Below are 18914 nucleotides of genomic sequence, written 5' to 3'. Positions count from 1 at the left end.
TTTTAAGTGTAGACCAGGCCTTAGAAATATCAGAAATGCCAAGTCTGGTTTTCCATGAAAGACTTGTTGGAGGCCTAAAAAATGGGCACTGTGAATTTTATGACGCCTTGATCAATCAAAGCACAAGTTTAATTTTAAGCATGTGAATAGTCCCACTGAAGTCTTTGAGTTGGATCAAACTTAACTGAAGACTCATGTTAAGAGGCTTAAGTGGGGCATAGGATCTTCTGCAGGCCCTTCACACTGGGCAAACTTCACCTTAAATCCCTCTGGCCTGATTCACAACAGGAAGGCAAAACATCCTCCCTCCAATGTTACAGTAGAAGTACCACAGAGGAGAGGTCTAACTTTAAGCAGGAGTGGGCCATTTATTTAAGTGGGACTACTCACATGAGCCAAGTAAAGCACCTTTGTATGTGTTTGCAGGACTGGGGATATGTTTGGTAAATTATGCTAAAAATGCATGGAATGTCCAAAACATTTCAGTTACTCACCTTTCATACTAAACTTTGCTTTTCAAGGGGCACTGTCAATTCAAAAGTCATACTTCACATTCTTATGTTACTAAAAACATCTTAGAAACCGCAGGGAATTTTGTTTTCAACCCCTCTCTTTCTTTCTCAGCCTCACCCTGTGTTTTCATAGGTAACTGCAAAGCAGGGGAGGTCTGACACTTCCTAGTACTTGTTGCTCCCAGGCACTAGTATGCTGATGTCCTCATGCTGGTGCACTGCTCTGGAACAGGATGTGAGGAGAGCAATTCTTCCTATCAGGGCATTACTAATAGGTGAATGGGAGTAAATGTATTGTTAGTCTCCCTCCCCCAACACCCACAAACAGAGGAAGACCCCCAGGCTCGCTGCCCCAGACATATAGTCTTTTGGCAGATCTCAAGCCTGAGGTTGTCCTTACCCTATGTGGCTTCCATAACAGCAATGCCCTGGCCCAGGTGGCTGTAGCTCGTGTATTCCTAATGAGCCAAGGGCATTGTGTCATCCTACACTGGTGTTTTCAAGGGTCTTCAAAACACTGGTCTGGGATGCCCACCTTCCAAGTCCACATATTTCAGAGCAAAATAAAAATATAGGCAGGTAGATAGCTTGGGGCTAAATCAAATCAACGAGAGTTTTGCCATTGATTTCACAGAGGTCAGGATTTAGAATTCTTTCAACCACTATTTAACTCAAGCTCCTACTTGGGAATGAAACTCTTTTTGGGCCTAATCCTTCAAACACCTAGACGTTGGCTCTACAGAAAAATTGTACCAATTTTACTAAATCGATTTAGAAATGGATTTAGTTCAATCAGGGCAAGTCCCTTGTGTAGATACTCTTATTTTGGGCTAAGGCTGAGTACCTGACTTCAATTAAGCTTGAGTTGGTAAGAAAACAGGCATCCAGATCTCTTAGGCAGCTTTGCAAATCTCAGCTGTAGGTCCCAATTGTGCAATTCATTAGGGGTGGGGGCCGTGTGGGTGCACGTGCCCAGAGAATTACAGGAGCTAATTGTCAGTGGGACCAGAAGAATTTGGATGGTCAGGCCCTTTGTGGAAGACTCCCACCCGACCCCCCCGCCTCTTTAGCTGAGGGCTGAGAAAGCTGTTACAGGTCTCTGAAGACAAGACTTGATATCCTGACATTTCTAAGGCTAAAAAGAAGCAGGAAAAAAAAGAGTTGGAAAAAAAATCAAGGTTTCTTTGTACACTATCAAGAAGCAACACCAACAAGAAGAAAGAGAACAGTGTTTTCTTTGCATGTCACCTTGAAAGTCTTTAGTAAATGGCAGCCTTTTAATTATTGCTAGATATTATCCAGGCCGCACTCAAGAAATGAAAAGTGTGAAGGAAGAATTAAAAAAAAAAGTGAGATTTTTAATGTCTCTTTATGAAACAAAGCAAAATATTTCATCAGTAGAGGGACAGAGAGCGTAAACATTGCCTTAATCTATAAGGCACGTGTATATCCCTGCTAATTAGTCTGTGTGTCTTCATCTCTCCTCCAGACATAAGTGACGATAAGATACGGAGCAAATCTGTGATGCCTCCACCCACTAAGTGCATAAAACTTGGAGGAGGTGTGGGACTCCCAAGCTCCACCGTGCAGAGCTTGGGCGTGGTCTGTGACCTCACTCAGAAATAAAACTTGCAGCAGGTCTGGAACTCCCTCAGCCATGCTGCTATTTTTAGTGCACTAGTTAGAGTAGACCTAGCACGTGGCTGTCTACCTGTGCTTGGAAGCACAGGTAGACAGCCAGCTATTGCATAGCTATATGCTAGGAAGCCTTTGGATGGGTCGGTCAACCTGGAAGGAGAAACTGGGAGCACTGCCTTAACATTCATCATTAAACTAAGATGATTCCCTTCTGTGCTTCCTCCAGACTGCTGCCACTTGTGGCACGGCCTCTGCGGCCCTACTCTAGGCAAATGGCTCTGTGCGACATGGGGTAACTTAGCCCACGTCCAGACTACCCGCCGTATCGGCGGGTTAAAATTGATTGCTCGGGGATCGATATATCGCGTCTAATCTAGACGCGATATATCGATCCCCGAGCGCGCTTATATCGATTCCGGAACTCCATCAACCCCAACGGAGTTCCGGAATCGACAGGGAGAGCCGCGAACATCGATCCCGCGTGGTGTGGACGGGTGAGTAATCCGATCTTAGATATTCGACTTCAGCTACGTTATTCACGTAGCTGAAGTTGCGTATCTAAGATCGATTTCCCCCCCCCGTAGTGTGGACGTGGCCTCAGTCTTAGAAAAGCTTTCTCGTGAGATGAGATTAAAATCAGCCTGCATTATTCAATCTGGCTGCCTTTTTTCAACCATGCTGACTTGAAAACCTCAATGGCCAAACCACCTGATTTAATACTCTTTGTACCTTATTGACCCACTGTGTTATACTGAAGTTTATTCTGTTTCCCCTGATAGCTACTCATTCTTTCCATTGGTATCTGATTACAAGCAATCTCTTGCTTACATTTGGTCACCGTGTCTTTATAACATGTCACCTTAATCCTTTTTCTTCTTTACTTGTGACTTTCTTTAATACAAGTATTTTCAACAAGTTTGTAGTTCCAAAATGAGGGTGTCTCCTCCTTGCAAATGAGTCGCAGGTCTATGACTATCCCCATCTTTCTCCCCCCAGGCTGTAACTCTGTGCAGGTCTGTGACCCCTCCACAATTCTCTGCCAGTGAGAGAGAGCTGGGGCAAGTCTGTGGTTTTTCCCATCCCACACTTTATTATTATTTATTAGCATTTAATGTTTATCACAGTCATGCCTAGAAGCCAACTTAGAACGGTGCCTCATTGTGCGAGGTGCTGTATAAACAGAATAAGAGTTTATAATCTAAATGGACAAGATGGGCAGAGGAAAGGATAAAAAGCCTCAGGGGAAAGTTTTACCAGTTATACTGATAAAGATGTACTAGCACAACCCCTTATGTGGATACCCTTATTCCACTATGAGAGAAGCTTTTTTTCCCCCCAATGTAGCTTAAGCCCCTTCCTAAGCTCCAGCAGCTAAAGTAAAAAAGGCCACTCTTGTATTGGAATCACAGTGTCTTTGTGGGAAGGTTATGCAGGTATAGCTATGTCGATTTAAATTCACACCTCAGGGCTGGTCCACACTGGGGGGGGGGAATCGATCTTAGATACGCAACTTTAGCTACGTGAATAACGTAGCTGAAGTCGACTATCTAAGATCGGATTACTCACCCGTCCACACCGCGCGGGATCGATGTTTGTGGCTCTCCGTGTCGATTCCGGAACTCCGTTGGGGTTGATGGAGTTCCGGAATCGATATAAGCGCGCTCGGGGATCGATATATCGCATCTAGATTAGACGCGATATATCGATCCCCGAGCAATCGATTTTAACCCGCCGATACGGCGGGTAGTCTGGACGTGGCCTCAGGTTCTACTGAATAGTTTTTTCCAGGTAGATAAAGCCCCATGCAAATGCAGAATGAGCAAGACAAAAGCCATGGTAGTGCCCCAACGTTTGGTTTGAGTTTGTTGTTTAAATCTTTTTGGTGGCGTTTGTGTTAGGAGAGGATTAGTTAGATGGAAGGACAGGGTGGTGGGTTTAGAGCAAATAGCCAATCAGCACTGGGGAGGGATTGGGTTGCATCCTTCATCCTTCTGCATCTCCAGTGATTGACATTCAGGGCAGGGCTGGATTCAGATATTTGAGGTTTAGGCAGAGAAAAAAACTCCTCCCCTGTGCACACTTCTGCCTTCCACTTCTAAACTGAAGTAATGATTCTGCAAACACTTACTACATACTTCACTTGAGCAATGTGAATTGAGCTCAATGGGGCTACTTTGCAGTGTAAAATTAAGCATGTGCATGAATGCAACTGGGACTCAAGTATGGCCCGAGTGCTTTAGAACATGAGTGGAGATGTTTTATAACTGCGTTCATCTAAGTATTTCTGAACACAGAAATTAAAGACAAGGCCAAATGCTACGCCCTATCCAGCCAAGCTTTGGCTGCTACTGGACAGGGAGGACAGCAAACATGGTGTGAAATCTGGTTTTTGGATACACCCAAAGTTCAGGGAGTTTGGATGTAGAGTTCCAATTCTGGCTATTGAAAAGATCTGGCTTGGGATCTAGGTTTGGTTTGAACCTCTCCAAAGCAGGCGGCTATTTAGATCCAGTTTTAGTTCCAAAAGAAAGGAGGTCAGAGCACAGATGGAATAAGAATTAGACAGAAGGGAGAAGGGTTAAAAGATCTAATGTAAGGTGAACCCACCCACACACTCCTTGCAAGTGTTCCTTCCATAAATGCTAATGTGACTCATACCGGACCCTGTCCTGGACGGCTGAGCACAAAGCAGAGAGCAGCACTGGGAGGCAGCAGCAAAGGACAGAGAGTTTATTGCACAGTCAGGGAGGCTGCAGGCAACTAGTGTCTCTTTCCAGCTACCTGCATCTCTGAGCACGATGGACTCTGGTGAAATGTCCAAGACAGCTAGCTGGCAGAGGTGCAGTTTCCTACACACTGCCCAGGGGCTGTACTTCACACATGTAGCTGGCAGCACTTAATTGCTCCATTTGCTCAGAGTCCATCCACAGCTGACAAGTCTGTGTGATTGCTATCCATTTAAATCCCTCGTCAGCAACACCACATGGTTGTTGCTTAGTTAATTACCCTCACTAGCTTCATGTGGTCAGTTTTTTTGTAAACCTCCTGCCAACTACTCCACATGATCAAAACACTCTTGCAGGAGCTCCGCACAGTTAGTGTTTCAGCTGGACCACGTGGTCCTAGAGTGAAAAAGCTGCTTCTTTTTAGACATCCCCTTTCAGCCAGCTGTTCTTGGCCACTTGTCCCACCCCAGGCCGGGAAGCTGGACTGAACTGGAGTAGCTGGGCGATGAGGGTTTTGCAGGGCTCAGGCAGAGGAGGAAGACCATCAGGGTAGAGGACACCCTTCTTCTGGTGGCGGGGCATGCTGAGGATGTGGGTGTCGTCGAAGGGCATGCAGCCAGTCACCATCACATAGAGCACCACCCCCAAGCTCCATATGTCGTACTTCTTGGCGTCATAGGGAATGCCCAGCAGCACCTCGGGGGAGGCATAGGCAGCTGATCCGCAGTAGGTGGTGCTCAGGTCTGGGTAGCCACGTGCCTCTTTGCCAAAGCCAAAGTCAGTGAGCTTTGCCCGGCGGCCATCAGAGGTGAGCAAGACGTTCTCACACTTGAGGTCCCGGTGCACCAGGTTCCGGTCATGCAGGTAGCGCACGGCACCCACGATCTGTCCAAAGATTTCCTGGGCATCAGGGACACAAGGTAGTCTCCCCAGTCGCTGCACCAGCTGGAGCAGATCAGTGGACGCTGCTTCCATCACGATGTAGAGTTTCCCATTGCAGACCTCGATGAACTCAAAAATCCGTACAATATGAGGATGCCGGATCACTCGCAGGATGGAGAGTTCCCGTGGCAAAAACTTGTTTACAAAGTCGGGGGGTGCCCGGTGTCGATCCACCACCTTGATGGCTAGTGGGCCTTTGTACACCCTCACCTTAGAATAACTGCCCTCACCTAGGGTCTGGCCCAACTTGTAGCCCAGATTACCCAGCACCTTGTCCCCTGGGGAGCCCCCTGACATGGCACAGGGTCGTTTGGGGGCTTAACAAGACTAGGTTTATCTTTTTGGGACGGATGGCTTCAACCCATTGCGTTTGGCATCTGGTACACGTTCATTCCCATATGTCCACTGGCTGCTTGCCCCAGATGCATCACTGCACACTGGGTATTGTGAAGTGCCAGGAGTGTCATATACCACTGGTAAGCGGGGGTGTCATATAGCCCTATTGCTCTCCCATCCCCCCCTTGAGAACCCAGGAGTCCCACAGTGCTTAGCTGAGAGATTTAAAATCAGACTTCAAAGTCTCAGACAATTAAAATCAGACTTCTTAGTGTACGCCCATAAAAAAGGCATTTTTCCATCTGCTTTTTAAAAATGTACCTCTAATTTAGAAAGTCTAGGAACAAAAGGTTTCAAACTTAAAGCAACAAATTACATTAAAAACCCACATCTGGGGAGAAACATGTACAGAGTCCAGTCCCAGCACAATGGAGGGACGAGAACGGATGAGCATCCTGTCCAGGGCCCCATTATTGCACAAGTCCGTAGCTGTAGTTTGCTACAGAATCCCGTAATTCATCCTTAGCCATAGGACTGAGATCGAGATTGCCATGGAATACAACACAGGGTCTTGTGTAAACAGAGTTAGGGTGATTTTCTTGTTTCCAGTAGTGTTCACACCCTCTTTGGATTGGCTTTAGCATAGATGATTTACCTTTGCTCATCAAACTATGCCCAACAAGTAAATAACAAGACTGTGTCAAGTCTCCTACTAAAATAATAACCCCAGACGCTCTTGCACTCCCTTCCCTGCTCTGGAAATGATACCAGCTGATCTTGTGCTATACTTTTAGTTACTATTCTTCAGAATTAAAAGTAGGAGCATTTGCAGCAGTCACTTTGCTAAATGCTGCTACTCCATCTTTGGTTGTGGTGAAAGCATTTTTTTTTAAAGATGGAAACAAATTGATCATTTCCTCCCTCCTTTCTGCCAGTCATGTTCATGGGGCTGGGCTAGCGTGTGTGTGTCGGTAAAATAGTAGGGGCAGACCACCGGCTTGTGACCCTCCCGAAGCATGGAGACACACAGGATGTCTCCGTTGTCTCGACTGTCCTCTGGGCGGAACAGGCTTGAATCCCCTCCAAAGGGGCGAGGGAGAGACGCAGTAAAATACGAACGTTCCAGGTCAGAGGACAAAAGAACCCAGCCCAGCCAATCAGCAACTCGCACGGAGCACTTGCTCACACTGAGTTCCATTCTGATGGCTCCGCGTTCCACGGCCGCTTCCATTCCACTCGCCTCCCCCACTTCCTCAATGAATGTGTCTCGGAGGGAGGGTCGGGGGAGCCCTGACCGCTGTAGCCCCGAGCAGGCGGCTCGAATTAGGCGAAGGCTCCGTGTGATTGGCTCCGTCCTTTCCCCATCCCCGTTTCCCTTTGTTCGGCCCCCGCGGGATGAGGGAGATGGGCCCGCCCGCCGGGGTATAAAAGGGCAGGCGCAGTAGCGCACATGCTTCATTTGCTTTGCAGCTGAAGGCAGGGAGGGGAGTGGGCTGTGGACGGAGGGTGTCGTCCTGAGCGGGGCGCGTAGGGGGCTGGGGAGCACTTGCCGACTGCCGAGCTGTTGTAACATAATAGCAGGCGGGGAGAGTGCTGGGGCTCAGTGCAGTGAGACGGGGGACGAGAAGCCAGGGCTGCCCCAGGCTTTCACCACTGGGGGCAGCAGCTGCAACCGACCAGTCTCCGTGCCTGAAAATCACAGTGCCCAGCCTCATCCCATCGCCTTGCCTTCGAGCTGTAAAAGGCTCCTCCGAGTGCTTCTGCTGTCATAATTTGGGTTGATAGCTGCCCCCCAAGTGTACACACACACCCCAACCCTGGGCTGGTCACCCTGACTCCCTTCCTTTCCTGAGGGATGCTTTGTCCTGCTCAGTCTGCCCCAGAACCTGTGTCCTCTTCCTGAGCAGCAGCATGAGCATGGCAAACGACACATACCACTTTATAAAAGACATAAAACCCGGACTGAAAAACTTAAATGTCGTCTTTATTGTGCTGGAAATCGGTAAGTGGGTGCCTCTGAACCATGTCTCTTCCCTCCTCCCCTCTTTCCTCTCCCTCCTAGGGTAGGAGAGTACATTTGTGCTGGGCTGATTCCCGACACGTGGTCACACTTCCAGGGGGAGCAAGATCAGCTCCCTCGCAGTGCGGAAGTCTCCTTTACTCCCTTGTTCCTATCTTATTTTTAAATAAGATATCTCGTTCAGGCAACTAGGCAAGGGAGAGAATCCCATCATGAAATTAATTTAACTCCATTTATCCTGCGCTGGGGAGACTTGTCTGTTTATGTTGTTTTAATGATCTTGCCTCTTGATCTTACTCTTAAAAAGGGTCCATGACACTTGGGGAATTACTCTCTAAAACATCTAAACTATTTTTTTTTCATTTCCAGACAGCACGAATTCTTCCAGTCTGTAAGTTTTATTTTTTTTTATTTTAAATTCCCCATACAGGACGAGTTACCAAAACCAAAGATGGCCATGAGGTGAGATCGTGTAAAGTAGCAGACAAAACTGGCAGCATCACAATTTCAGTGTGGGATGAAATCGGAACTCTCATACAGCCAGGGGACATTATTCGATTGACCAAAGGGTATGTATGGGGTGGGGACAGGATACGGCTTAGCTCAGCCTAGCCTCACTGTTGGCTGTTTAAATAACGTGTTGCTCAATGATCTTGTTGTTAACCATTTCTATACTTTACAATGGGGTGGATAAGATCTGAAGGATCAGTGTCTTTACTGTAATGAATGTGGAAAAATCTTCTCTGTTACTGAAGAAAAGGGTTTGAATTCTAAATAGCCTTTGACTTCCTCTGTGAAAGAAGCAACATGACATGGCTTGCCTTATTTGGACTGCTTCTTTGACGCACTGGCAGCAGCCTGTGATCTATCATCAAATTAAAACCTCAGGATCGCTCCTTGCCTCCCCTCCCCCAACACTCAAACTTAACACACGCATAGATGGGATTTGTAGACCGCTCTGTCTGCATCTCAGTAACGTGTCTGTATTTCACTAGATGCTGTTCAGATGGGAATCTGCTATTTAAGAGCTTTGCTGTGCTTTTCTTAAGTTTCACATTCTCTTTTGGGGGGGTGACGAAGTTGTCTTGATCTGTACATTCAAGATAGGGATTCAGAGTGTGAAATCAAAACCATGTTCTTATTTTAACACTTTTCTTCTGTAGCACTGTGCCCACAGAGAATGCGGGGGGGATCATTTAAGCAATACTGAGAAGATAGTCTGCTTCACAGTGGGTTTTATGGAAATGACAGGAAAACTGGGAGTAGGAGTTAGTCTGTAAAATATATATATATATATATATGTTGTTATAAAATAGAGTACTTTGTTCCTGTGTAATGGCTACAATATAATGGGACAAGTTTTACAATATGCTCCCACTGACACTAAATTATAAAACTGAAACAATTTAAAACTACTTTTAACCTCTTATTCTCCACTTATACAATTGCAAGAAACTAGTCACTTTCGTTTCTCTTTTTAGTCAATTTCACTTTCTTATTTTCATTTGGCAGCCCAACACACACAGGTATTTTGGTTTAAAATGTTCAGGGATTGTTTAAAAATGCAGGTATCAGAGAGGTAGCTGTGTTTTAAAACACACAAACTCTTTTACTCAATAGTTATAAAAACTGAGAATGTTTCTACAACAGAGTCACTGTTAGTCACATAGTGGTTGATTTTTTTCAAGTAATTCCTGTGTTGGGGATGAAAACAAATGAATATCCCTATCAGAATTTCTGCAGTTATTCTTGTTCAGATTTACTTCATAGAAAAGTCAGAAGTAAATCTTCATTCTTAGTTTAGGGGTCAAATTACATCTGTTTAAAATTTTGAGAGTTGATGTCCAATGTGTTTTCAGAATGCTTGAAGATTACAGCTATCTTTGCTAAACTTTACATAGACCACCTCAAAAATCTTCTGCCTATATTATATAAATCCAAGTTATTAGTGTTGGTTGTAACTGTTAATATCACATTTCTTTGTAAATAATTTATTATAGTTGCCACAGTATTCTCTGAGGGAGTGAATGGGATGACAGATGGCTCACAAGATAGTCTGTATTAATGTGATCCATACTATGGAAAAACAAGAACCTCTACTGCAAGATATAAAGCCATGAAATAGCATCAGTTCTGTTTATTTAGGACCAAATTATGTCATCATTTGCACCAATGCACATTCATGGCAGACAATAGATTTGAACGGCAGGTGCAAAGATCTGAGTTTGGCTCTTATTTTACAGCGTATCCTCCTTCACTTTATACTGGTTTACAAGCTTCACTAAGAACTGTCTACTCTGCCCCAGCACAGTTTCCACTTCTGTACTTAACTCAGGATAAATTGGAGTGACATTGCTGTTGCAGTGCATGTAAATTTTACATATATGGGGTAATCTGATTTCTTCAGTCTGGTCACTGTTACAAATAGTTATCCTTAGCTAGACACTATTTCTGTGTACAAAAACTGCCCTTTCTTTCTTGCTGAATGCCAAGTCTAGAGGGATTCCACTGCATTAACAGATAGTATCCCATGTGTTCCCTATTGTTAGCTGTTCATGGGCAGGATGATGTAGCAGCTAATATTTCAAAATTCTAAACACTTAGGATATGGCTACAAGTTTCGAGTGTGGTCGCAGCGCCAGCTCTGGGAGAGAGCTCTCCCAGCGCTGCACGTACTCCACATCCTCTACGGGTGTAGCTTGCAGCGCTGGGAGCCGCGCTCCCAGTGCTGCAGCACTGTTTACACTGAGGCTTTACAGCGCTGTATCTTGCAGCGCTCAGGGGGGTGTTTTTTTCACACCCCTGAGTGCGAAAGTTGCAGCCCTGCAAAGTGCCAGTGTAGCCATGGCCTCAAGTTTCTGTGTTCAGATTGGTGTTTTACGGCCAACCTCCCTCATTTTATGAACTGAAAATGAAAACTTGTGTTAATGGAAAAAAACCTGTGGTGTTGGAAATTCCGTGAAGAAGTTATCCTTCAGTGTCTTGGGGTTTGTCTCCTGTATAGTGTGTATGTGAGGTTGATATCCTGTTAGCTTAACACTTCTTTCCCTTCATGTTATAAGACAAAACTGCCCAGCCCTAAATGTTAAGTGCAAGGCCACTGCTATTGCACCTTATTTAGAGATGATTGAATGCTGTGTTTGAGGGAATAGAGCGCTTACATTTTTTAATTGAGATTTCATTTTGTGTGCTGAATGCAGGAGGAAGTGATATTTTTCTATTTTACTATATTTGTACTACAATGTCCCGTGTCTGAGACTGGGGAGGTAAAAGCACAGCGGGATTACGTGACTTGGCCACAGTCACAAAGGATGTCTATGGCAGGGCTGGGGATGGAACCAGTCCCAGCCTGGTGTTTTAGCGAGAAGACCATCCATCCTCTTTTGTTCGAGTTCTTCCTCTGTTTATTTGTGCCTCTCTTTTGCAAGTCTTGTAACTTTTCTGTCATGTATGTTCAGTACAACTGAGCTGCTTGTCTTTGTTTCTACATAACTTGATTTCAGTCCTCGAAGTCAAATGCTACTATAAACGGTCAAGTTGGGCTGAGGTACCCTCATGCTATCTCCAAGCGTGTTTCCACATACTGAAAATGATTGCATTTTATCTCTGCATATCATTTGAATCTCAAGGGTAAATATATATTTTGCTGCTACCTACTTTATCTGAGAACTGCTCTTCTACTAAAAATTAAGCAGCTGGTTTTTCTTCTTGAGCCACTGAATGTTGTCTAACGCATTCATTGTGTCTTGTTTTCTACAGTGGAACAGAGGTAAATCCGCTCTAGTTCTCCTCTTGCAGAATTAACACTCTGGTGTTCTGCAGAAGTAACACTGTGTATGTCAATCAGTTGGCTGGGTTGCAAGGTGATGTGGACAATGGTCCTGGAAACAGTGTATCTGCCTGACAGGGAAGATGGCACTTGGCTAGCAGAAAGGCCTGTCCATGTGACAGACCTGATGCTAGTCTGATGTGGCTGTTAGCCTCTTTTGAAAACCCAAACAAATTAATGGGGCTTCCAACAGCTGTTTGTAGAAGCAGAAAATACATTAGTAACTAGAAACTTCTAGAGTAAAATAATCTTAGGGAATCTGAGCATGTTAGTCTGGGAATTCTAGCCACTCTTTCTGCTGGTACAGAACATCCACTAGACAGGTTTAGTTCTTCAAAATCTCTTTCAATGTTAATTTTCCCTATTGGTTAGCAGAGAATATTCTGCTTATTCTTTTCGAGCGCTTTACACGTTATTGGTACTCTTTTGGCTAGGTATGCGTCTCTTTGGAAAGGATGCCTGACACTTTACACAGGAAGAGGAGGCGAGCTGCAGAAAATTGGGGAGTAAGTATCACGTTTTGTATGCGTTGTCCTTGACAGTGGGTCTCATAGGAATTGTAAACTAGTGTGGATCTTATCAGGAGGATTTAATGGGGGGGAAAAAAAGCAAAATGGAGATTTAGTGGTTATCAGTCTTAGCTCCAACACAGGCCAGTAGGTTGCTTGCTCCTGTCAGTGGTTATATGGTTGATTGTGGCAAAGAGCAGTAGCTTGTTTCACTGGAGTGTGCTTGTAAGTGGGGGTATCTATTGGACTTGGGCCACCATTCTCTGTAGGTACAATCTACCGATGGTTTTACAAAACAGACAAGTTCCTGGTATAAAACCTCTCTTCTTGGGTTAGCACATACTCGTGTTCAAGGACTTGCAGCATTGAAAACTTGGCTAGGTACGGTACAGGCAGCTGCAATGCGAGCTTACACACACTGCGGTGATAATGAGTTCCACCCTGTTGTGCTAAAGGAATCATCCTCTCAGCCTCCCTCCTAGCTGTCCTGTGGGTCGTAATGATAGGAGTATAGTGTGTAAAATGAGCTAGGTGATTATTCTGTTCTGCTCGCTTAGGCCTCACTTTGAATAATCGGTTATTTCTGGGCCTTATTTTAAGTCCTGTGTCAAATTGGCAAGAGCTCAGATGAGCAACATGATGATGAAGAAAGGTGAAGAGAATTTAGACAGGAGCAAGCATCACTCTTTTAGACTGTTAAAGGATGCTGTAAAGAAGCAAGAGATCAGCTATTCCTTATTCAACAAGAACAAAAGCAAGTGACAAGTGTAAGATGCAGCCAGAAAAATACTTGATGCAGTACCTATTTCTTTCTAATTAGATGAATAATTCTGAAATGTCCCCACTCGAGAGGGTTTCCTTGTATTATCAAAACATCTCAGAGCCCAAGTCATTGTTCAGGGTCCTGTTATGCTAGGTGCTGTACAAATACTCAATAAAAAGACAGCCCTGCCCCCAAAATCTTAGAGCAGTGGCCCCCAACCTTTTTGTGGCCAGTAGCACATTCATGTTTTCAGAAGAGTGTGGCGGGCGCCAACAATTACTCACATACAGGGCTGGCTCCAGGCACTAGTGGAGCAAGCCTGTGCATGGGGCAGCACATGCTACGGGGCGGCATTCCATCCATTCTGCAGAGTTGGAGTGGTTTGGTCTTCTTTGTTTTGTTTTTGTGTTTTGTGTTTTTTTGATGCCAGTTCTGGGCAGTGCAGAGAGAAGCCCGGAGGACAGAGAATGCAGCCTGCAGCCCCAGAGTACTCTGTCCTCAGCAGGCGCAGGGCCTTGGCTTTTCTCCCCTGCTGGGCACTAGGGGGGCACACATAAATGCTCTGGCAGATGCCATGGTGCCCATGGGCACCACGTTGGGGACCACTGCCTTAGAGGTTTGAAGACTTGCCACTCCATCTACTGGATGGTTCAAGAATAACAAAATCCAGCTAGGTGCGGTGCAAAGGAATACACTAGAGATTTCCTTTCAGGCCAAATGATTCGGCTTCTCTGTACAACTTTTGACTGGGTGTTGCTCTATAAAAGGGTTGGATTAAGGTGAAATTCTTATCTTGACTTCTTAATTCTGACCCACAGCATGGGTCCGGACCAGCTGCCGGTTTGAGTGGTTTGGGACAGCAGTTTTACCTTACAAAGTATTATGATCCAAGTCTCTCGCCTCCTCCCCGTTTACATGCAGTCGTCAGTAGGTCTGTTCGCTCACTTGCTGCCACTAATTGGAAAAGGATCATATGAATTTTAGTGTCCCCCTGAGGTTCTTGAACTCCTCTTTAATGTTAATAGGGTGCTAGGCAGGCGTACCAGGTGTTCTGGCTGCTTGACTGAAATAGCCTGAGCAAGGAAGCTTTACATCTCGGGCCCCGATCCTTCAAAAGAATCGAAGAGCCATGCTGGTTTCTTGTGCTGTGGAGGGGCTCCCTTTGTAGGATTGGAGCCTGGTTTACTTACGCCTTAGTAGTGTGGAGGTACAAAGTGTCCATTCCCTTTGGAAATACTGAAGAATTCTCTCCTAACTCTGTATGAAAAGCTGTTCTGTTGCTCTCCTCACGCTCTTCTTTCCTTTTCAGGTTTTGTATGGTATACTCGGAAGTGCCAAACTTCAGTGAGCCCAACTCAGACCACCTTGGGCAGCACAACAAACTGGTATGTTAAACTTCCTGGGGTTCTCTTGCATAAAATAGGCTTTGATCTGACTATTTCAGGCTAAGCGGTGGTAAGATTTCTGGCTTTTAAAGTGATGCTCAAGGAAGCATATAGAAGAATGGCAATGGTGTGGTAAATAACTGTAGGAGAGTGGTGAGGGGATCTCATGTGTAGCCGGTACAAAAACATGTGCAACAAATTCAATTCCTCTCTGAAACACAAAGAAGTTTCTGTGTCTGACTCATATTTTTTCTCTCTATATTTCTCTGAAGGCACAGGGTGAACAGAATAATAGTTCTTCATCAAGTAATGTGGGTACTTATACTTTCGGGCCAGTGGGTAAGTTTTTGTTTTCATTTGTGGAAGTGAAAGGATGAGAAACACTTTACACTCTGAGATTCATTATTGTTTTTTCAGTGTTGAGAAACGTAGGGTTTTTATGTTCTAAGGGCAAAATGGGGAGCTCTAGCATTGAGCTAGGGCCAAATCCTGCAAGCACTTTTGCACATAAGTAACTTTATTCAAACCAATATTTCCATCATAAATGTGTTCAGGATTGGCCCTACTAGTAATTATTCAGGCAGGACTTTTCACAGATGCCTAAGTCACGTGAGAGCACACTTCACACTGAATTTGTTAATGTGACTCATGCTCCTAAATCACGTAGGTTCTTCTGAAAATTCCACACTCGGCTTTCAGCCCACTGCTGCTTATTGAACGTAAAGGGACAGACCTAAACCAGACATGGTTTTAGTGTTGCACTTAATACTGAACCAGAGGTAATTAGTCCTAATCTTGGGCTGCTCCGCAGTGAACATTCAGTTGGGTTCAGTATGCAGGTGCTGGGAAGGGTTGGTGGTGCGTGATATGCAGGAGGTCAGACGAGATAATCTGGTGGTCCCTTCTGGCCTTAAACGTCAACTCCAAATAGTCACACGATTCCTGGCAGGTTACTTCCTGAACTGGGAAGGATGGCAGAGACCTGAACTCTTATGCAATAGGAAGATTAGAGTGTAAGTATAGTTTTGTGGCAGCACTGTACTGAAATTGTACTGTACTGTGTGGCAGCACTGTACTGTACTGTATTATGTTTCAATAAGAAAATGGTTCAGAGGTCTCGGAGTGCGTGTAAAGCTCGCTCGCACCTTTCTCCTGGGGTTGCATAATGGATGCATAGGATAATCGAAACCTAGTGTTGTGTATCCAAGAGTTGTTCCTGGCAATGAATTGGCTGAGTTCAGACTGATACAATCGACAAGACCAGTGATGTTTCTCAGTGACTGTCAGTTTCCCCTTTGGAAATAGATTTTCACTTCTCCCATTTCGTTTCTTTGAGTCCTTTCCACTCCTTCAAGTATAAAAACGTCTGCTGAGCAAATAAGGGTGGTACTCTGAAGCCAATTTTTTTGTTGCCTTAATACCAGGGTGGGGCAAGTCCTCTGTCAGCCTAATTGCTGGGTAGCCACCTACTCATGACCCAGTCATTTTGGGTGGTGGACTGTTCTGATTCCATTGCATTTGCACTTATATTTTGAGACCTGCTTCCTTCTTTGATTCACATTATCCTTCTTTCTGCTTCTGTGCAATCTTTAATTCCCTCCCCCTCCCTTCCTCCCCCACCCTCCATCCTGTTTTTGCCTTCTCAGCCTTCATATGTTTTGTCCCAAGCATGGTACCAGCTGTCACTCCCTACAGCGGATTCACACAAGACTATTCTTTCTCTCTCTCTCTGTGTTTGGTGGGACGGTGCGTGATGAGTCCTATACTGGCTGCTTTCCTTCTACTCTTTCCTCTCTGGCTTTTCTGTCCTGCTATATCTCCCAGTCATTGCTGCTGTGGACCATCTGATATGGGTCAGCTATAGGCGAGTGCATGTGAATGGAAGCATCAGAATCCAACTTTGGCTGCCAGACTGATGTTATTTCCCTCCCTCCCTCCGAGAATGCAGTACCACATCATAGCAGCACGAACGCCTGCGGCCTTCTCGCTTCAGTCATTGCTGCAGAGCTACTGTTGGAAAAAGCTGGCTGTGATTTGGAGTTCTGAGGTCTCTTGACTTTGCTCCCCATCCTAAAGCTCAGTGTTACCTTGTTATGTAGTAGCCATGCAGAATGCGAAGGCTATTTGCGCAGAAGAGCAGTGATGTCAAAGTGTGGAACTTGTGATAAAATTTTACTGTCTTTTTAGGAAATGGTTTGCAAACGGGACCTGAATCCAGTGGATTTCCATTGGCCTACAATCATGCCCACTCCTATGCAGGTACTGGGAGAGCCAATGGACGAGGACCTGTAAATCCACCGATCCCAGCATCTAATAATATTCAGCCCCTTCTAACAGCAGTAAATAACGGGAGGGACCCACGCAGAGCCTTTAAAAGATGACTGTGCCAAATGTGGTTGTACGACTTGCTTAAACTATACACCCGACTTGAACACTGAATGCACTTTTATGTATGGTTAACTGTGAAAAAGTTTGTCCTTTATTAGTGTTTTTTTCTTTATGGTCTATGGAGCGAAGTGACTTGATTTTCTTCAAAAAAGCGTGGTAAAGCTGCTTACATCTCAGAAATTAGGGGAGATGGGTATTTGAGAGCCCAGGTAAAAAGTGTGAATTCAATTGGGGTGAATTTTTAAAAAATGGGAGCAAATTTTAGTTGGATATTAATTTTGGGTGGTTTTTTTTGTTGCTCTGTTTCTTCTGGTCTGCCATATAGCCTTAAGGTGTCTGTCATGTCCCATAGGTCATATATGTGACTTCCGTGAGGGCTAATGGAAATTGTGTGACTGTATTGAGGGGCTGAGATGCCCTAAACAGTCAGGTCTCCTGTTTAAAACTGAAATGACCTGCTAAAGTAATAAGTGCACCAAAATTGGTCAATGTCAGCAGCTAGTAGCGCTGCTTAAATCAAAGGATGGGTAACTCCAAGAGATTTCAATTGGCTACAGTAAAGAGATGTTGAGTGACTGAACAGTAATGGCTTAGCTTTTGTTGCTAAAAAGTGTAAATTATTTCTCCTGCTACAATATCTCTTTAAAGAAGAAAGTCATCCCTAATATGCCAAACAGTCCTCAAGGAAAGCTGCAACCATTTGGCACACGAGGTAAATAATAGGAGGGAGAGTTCTAAATTACAAAAGGCATTTCTTACTGTCCTTGTGGTGGCTTCAGTCTTGTTGAAAAATAACTTTGTGCTTTTCCCGAATTGTGGGATCTCCAAAGTCATCAGTAGAGAGCAAGATGCCAAGGATTCTGCTGTTCACATATTTAATACTATGCATCTAACTCTTCAGCAAGATGGCCACCACCTGGACTTTTGAATGCCTATTTTTAACACTTGTTTATGTTCAAACAAAATACTTATTAGATTCAACGATATCCTTACTGGTGTACAAAAGTACTAGGCTACCATACAGCAGGACTTCCACTGCCATAAGGTGTTAATTTATTTTTCAAATCAAGTATTTTTCTTCCCTTTTATATAACATTAAATTATCTCTGTATGAACTTTTAACATCACCACCACCTCTAAACAAAACAGGTGCAGTTTTCAGCCCAACTACAAGATTCTTGGTACTAGATCACATAGCAACAAATTATCCACAGTGTAAACTGATTCAATTTCTGTGCTTTGGATCAGGTTTGGAAACAGTTCAGAAGCTGTAAGATGACTTACTGGATTCCCTTTTTATTTGTTAGACTCTGTTCTTGAAGCTGTCTTCTTAAATAAAAGTTGCACTAACCATGTTGATGGACATAAATTTCTTTTGGTCAAGCCTTAGAGATTTCACGACAGAGAAGCCTATTTTGAAGTAGAAGTTGTCGCTGTGAAGTCATTCCAATTCATTGAGTTATTGAGTCTGCTTTCAGCTATTCTTGGTGTTTACAAGTCATTTTACCCACTGTCTTTCTGTTTTGTCATATTTGAATGTCAGTGTTCTGAAATGGCCCAGTTTCAGAGCTTGTGACAGCAGAAATGGTCTTTCCTTTGTCAGTAACCCTGGTGTGTAAAGATTCACTGCTTGCTTAGAAACACGAGCTTTTAAAAATTTCTTGATGTCATTTAGAAAGATCTTTGTGCCCCAAAATCTGAAGGCTATTTACCTCAGATACAGCAAAGAGCTATGCAGATGTGTGCGCATTGGTAAAATAGTCATCGCTACTCATACTTTCTGATTGAAATTGTCAAAACTCTGAGGCACTAAATAAAATCTAATCATGTAACTCTTAGTATAGTGGTCAGTGGATGGGGTTGTCC

At 44.4% G+C, this 18914-nt stretch overlaps 2 protein-coding genes across 2 annotated transcripts; one reads left to right on the top strand and one right to left on the bottom strand.

Annotated features, from left to right (window-relative positions):
• Nucleotides 1-5296: 5296 nt before the first annotated feature.
• LOC127058977 (testis-specific serine/threonine-protein kinase 6-like) lies at nucleotides 5297-6115 on the bottom strand. The gene has a single exon (XM_050969541.1). It carries the CDS (start codon nucleotides 6113-6115, stop codon nucleotides 5297-5299), a length of 819 nt encoding a protein of 272 aa, XP_050825498.1.
• Nucleotides 6116-7644: 1529 nt separating this feature from the next.
• Nucleotides 7645-18403, top strand: NABP1 (nucleic acid binding protein 1). Its single transcript, XM_050969548.1, has 6 exons — nucleotides 7645-8156; nucleotides 8605-8743; nucleotides 12438-12509; nucleotides 14585-14660; nucleotides 14933-14999; nucleotides 16848-18403. Exons 1-6 carry the CDS (start codon nucleotides 8066-8068, stop codon nucleotides 17039-17041), a joined length of 639 nt encoding a protein of 212 aa, XP_050825505.1. The 5' UTR covers nucleotides 7645-8065; the 3' UTR covers nucleotides 17042-18403.
• The last annotated feature ends 511 nt before the right edge of the window (nucleotides 18404-18914 follow it).

The sequence above is a fragment of the Gopherus flavomarginatus genome, chromosome 10 (assembly GCF_025201925.1).
Source record: "Gopherus flavomarginatus isolate rGopFla2 chromosome 10, rGopFla2.mat.asm, whole genome shotgun sequence".
NCBI classification, from domain to species: Eukaryota; Metazoa; Chordata; order Testudines; family Testudinidae; genus Gopherus; species Gopherus flavomarginatus.
This window is presented reverse-complemented; position numbering and strand designations above follow the sequence as displayed.

Bases quoted from the DNA above. Each gene is read 5' to 3' on its own strand.
- NABP1 (XM_050969548.1), top strand. From the start codon at position 8,066: ATGAGCATGGCAAACGACACATACCACTTTATAAAAGACATAAAACCC. The intron at 12,510-14,584 runs GTAAGTATCACG...TTTCCTTTTCAG, and splicing joins GAGCTGCAGAAAATTGGGGA to GTTTTGTATGGTATACTCGG. The intron at 14,661-14,932 runs GTATGTTAAACT...ATTTCTCTGAAG, and splicing joins TTGGGCAGCACAACAAACTG to GCACAGGGTGAACAGAATAA.
- LOC127058977 (XM_050969541.1), bottom strand. From the start codon at position 6,115: ATGTCAGGGGGCTCCCCAGGGGACAAGGTGCTGGGTAATCTGGGCTAC.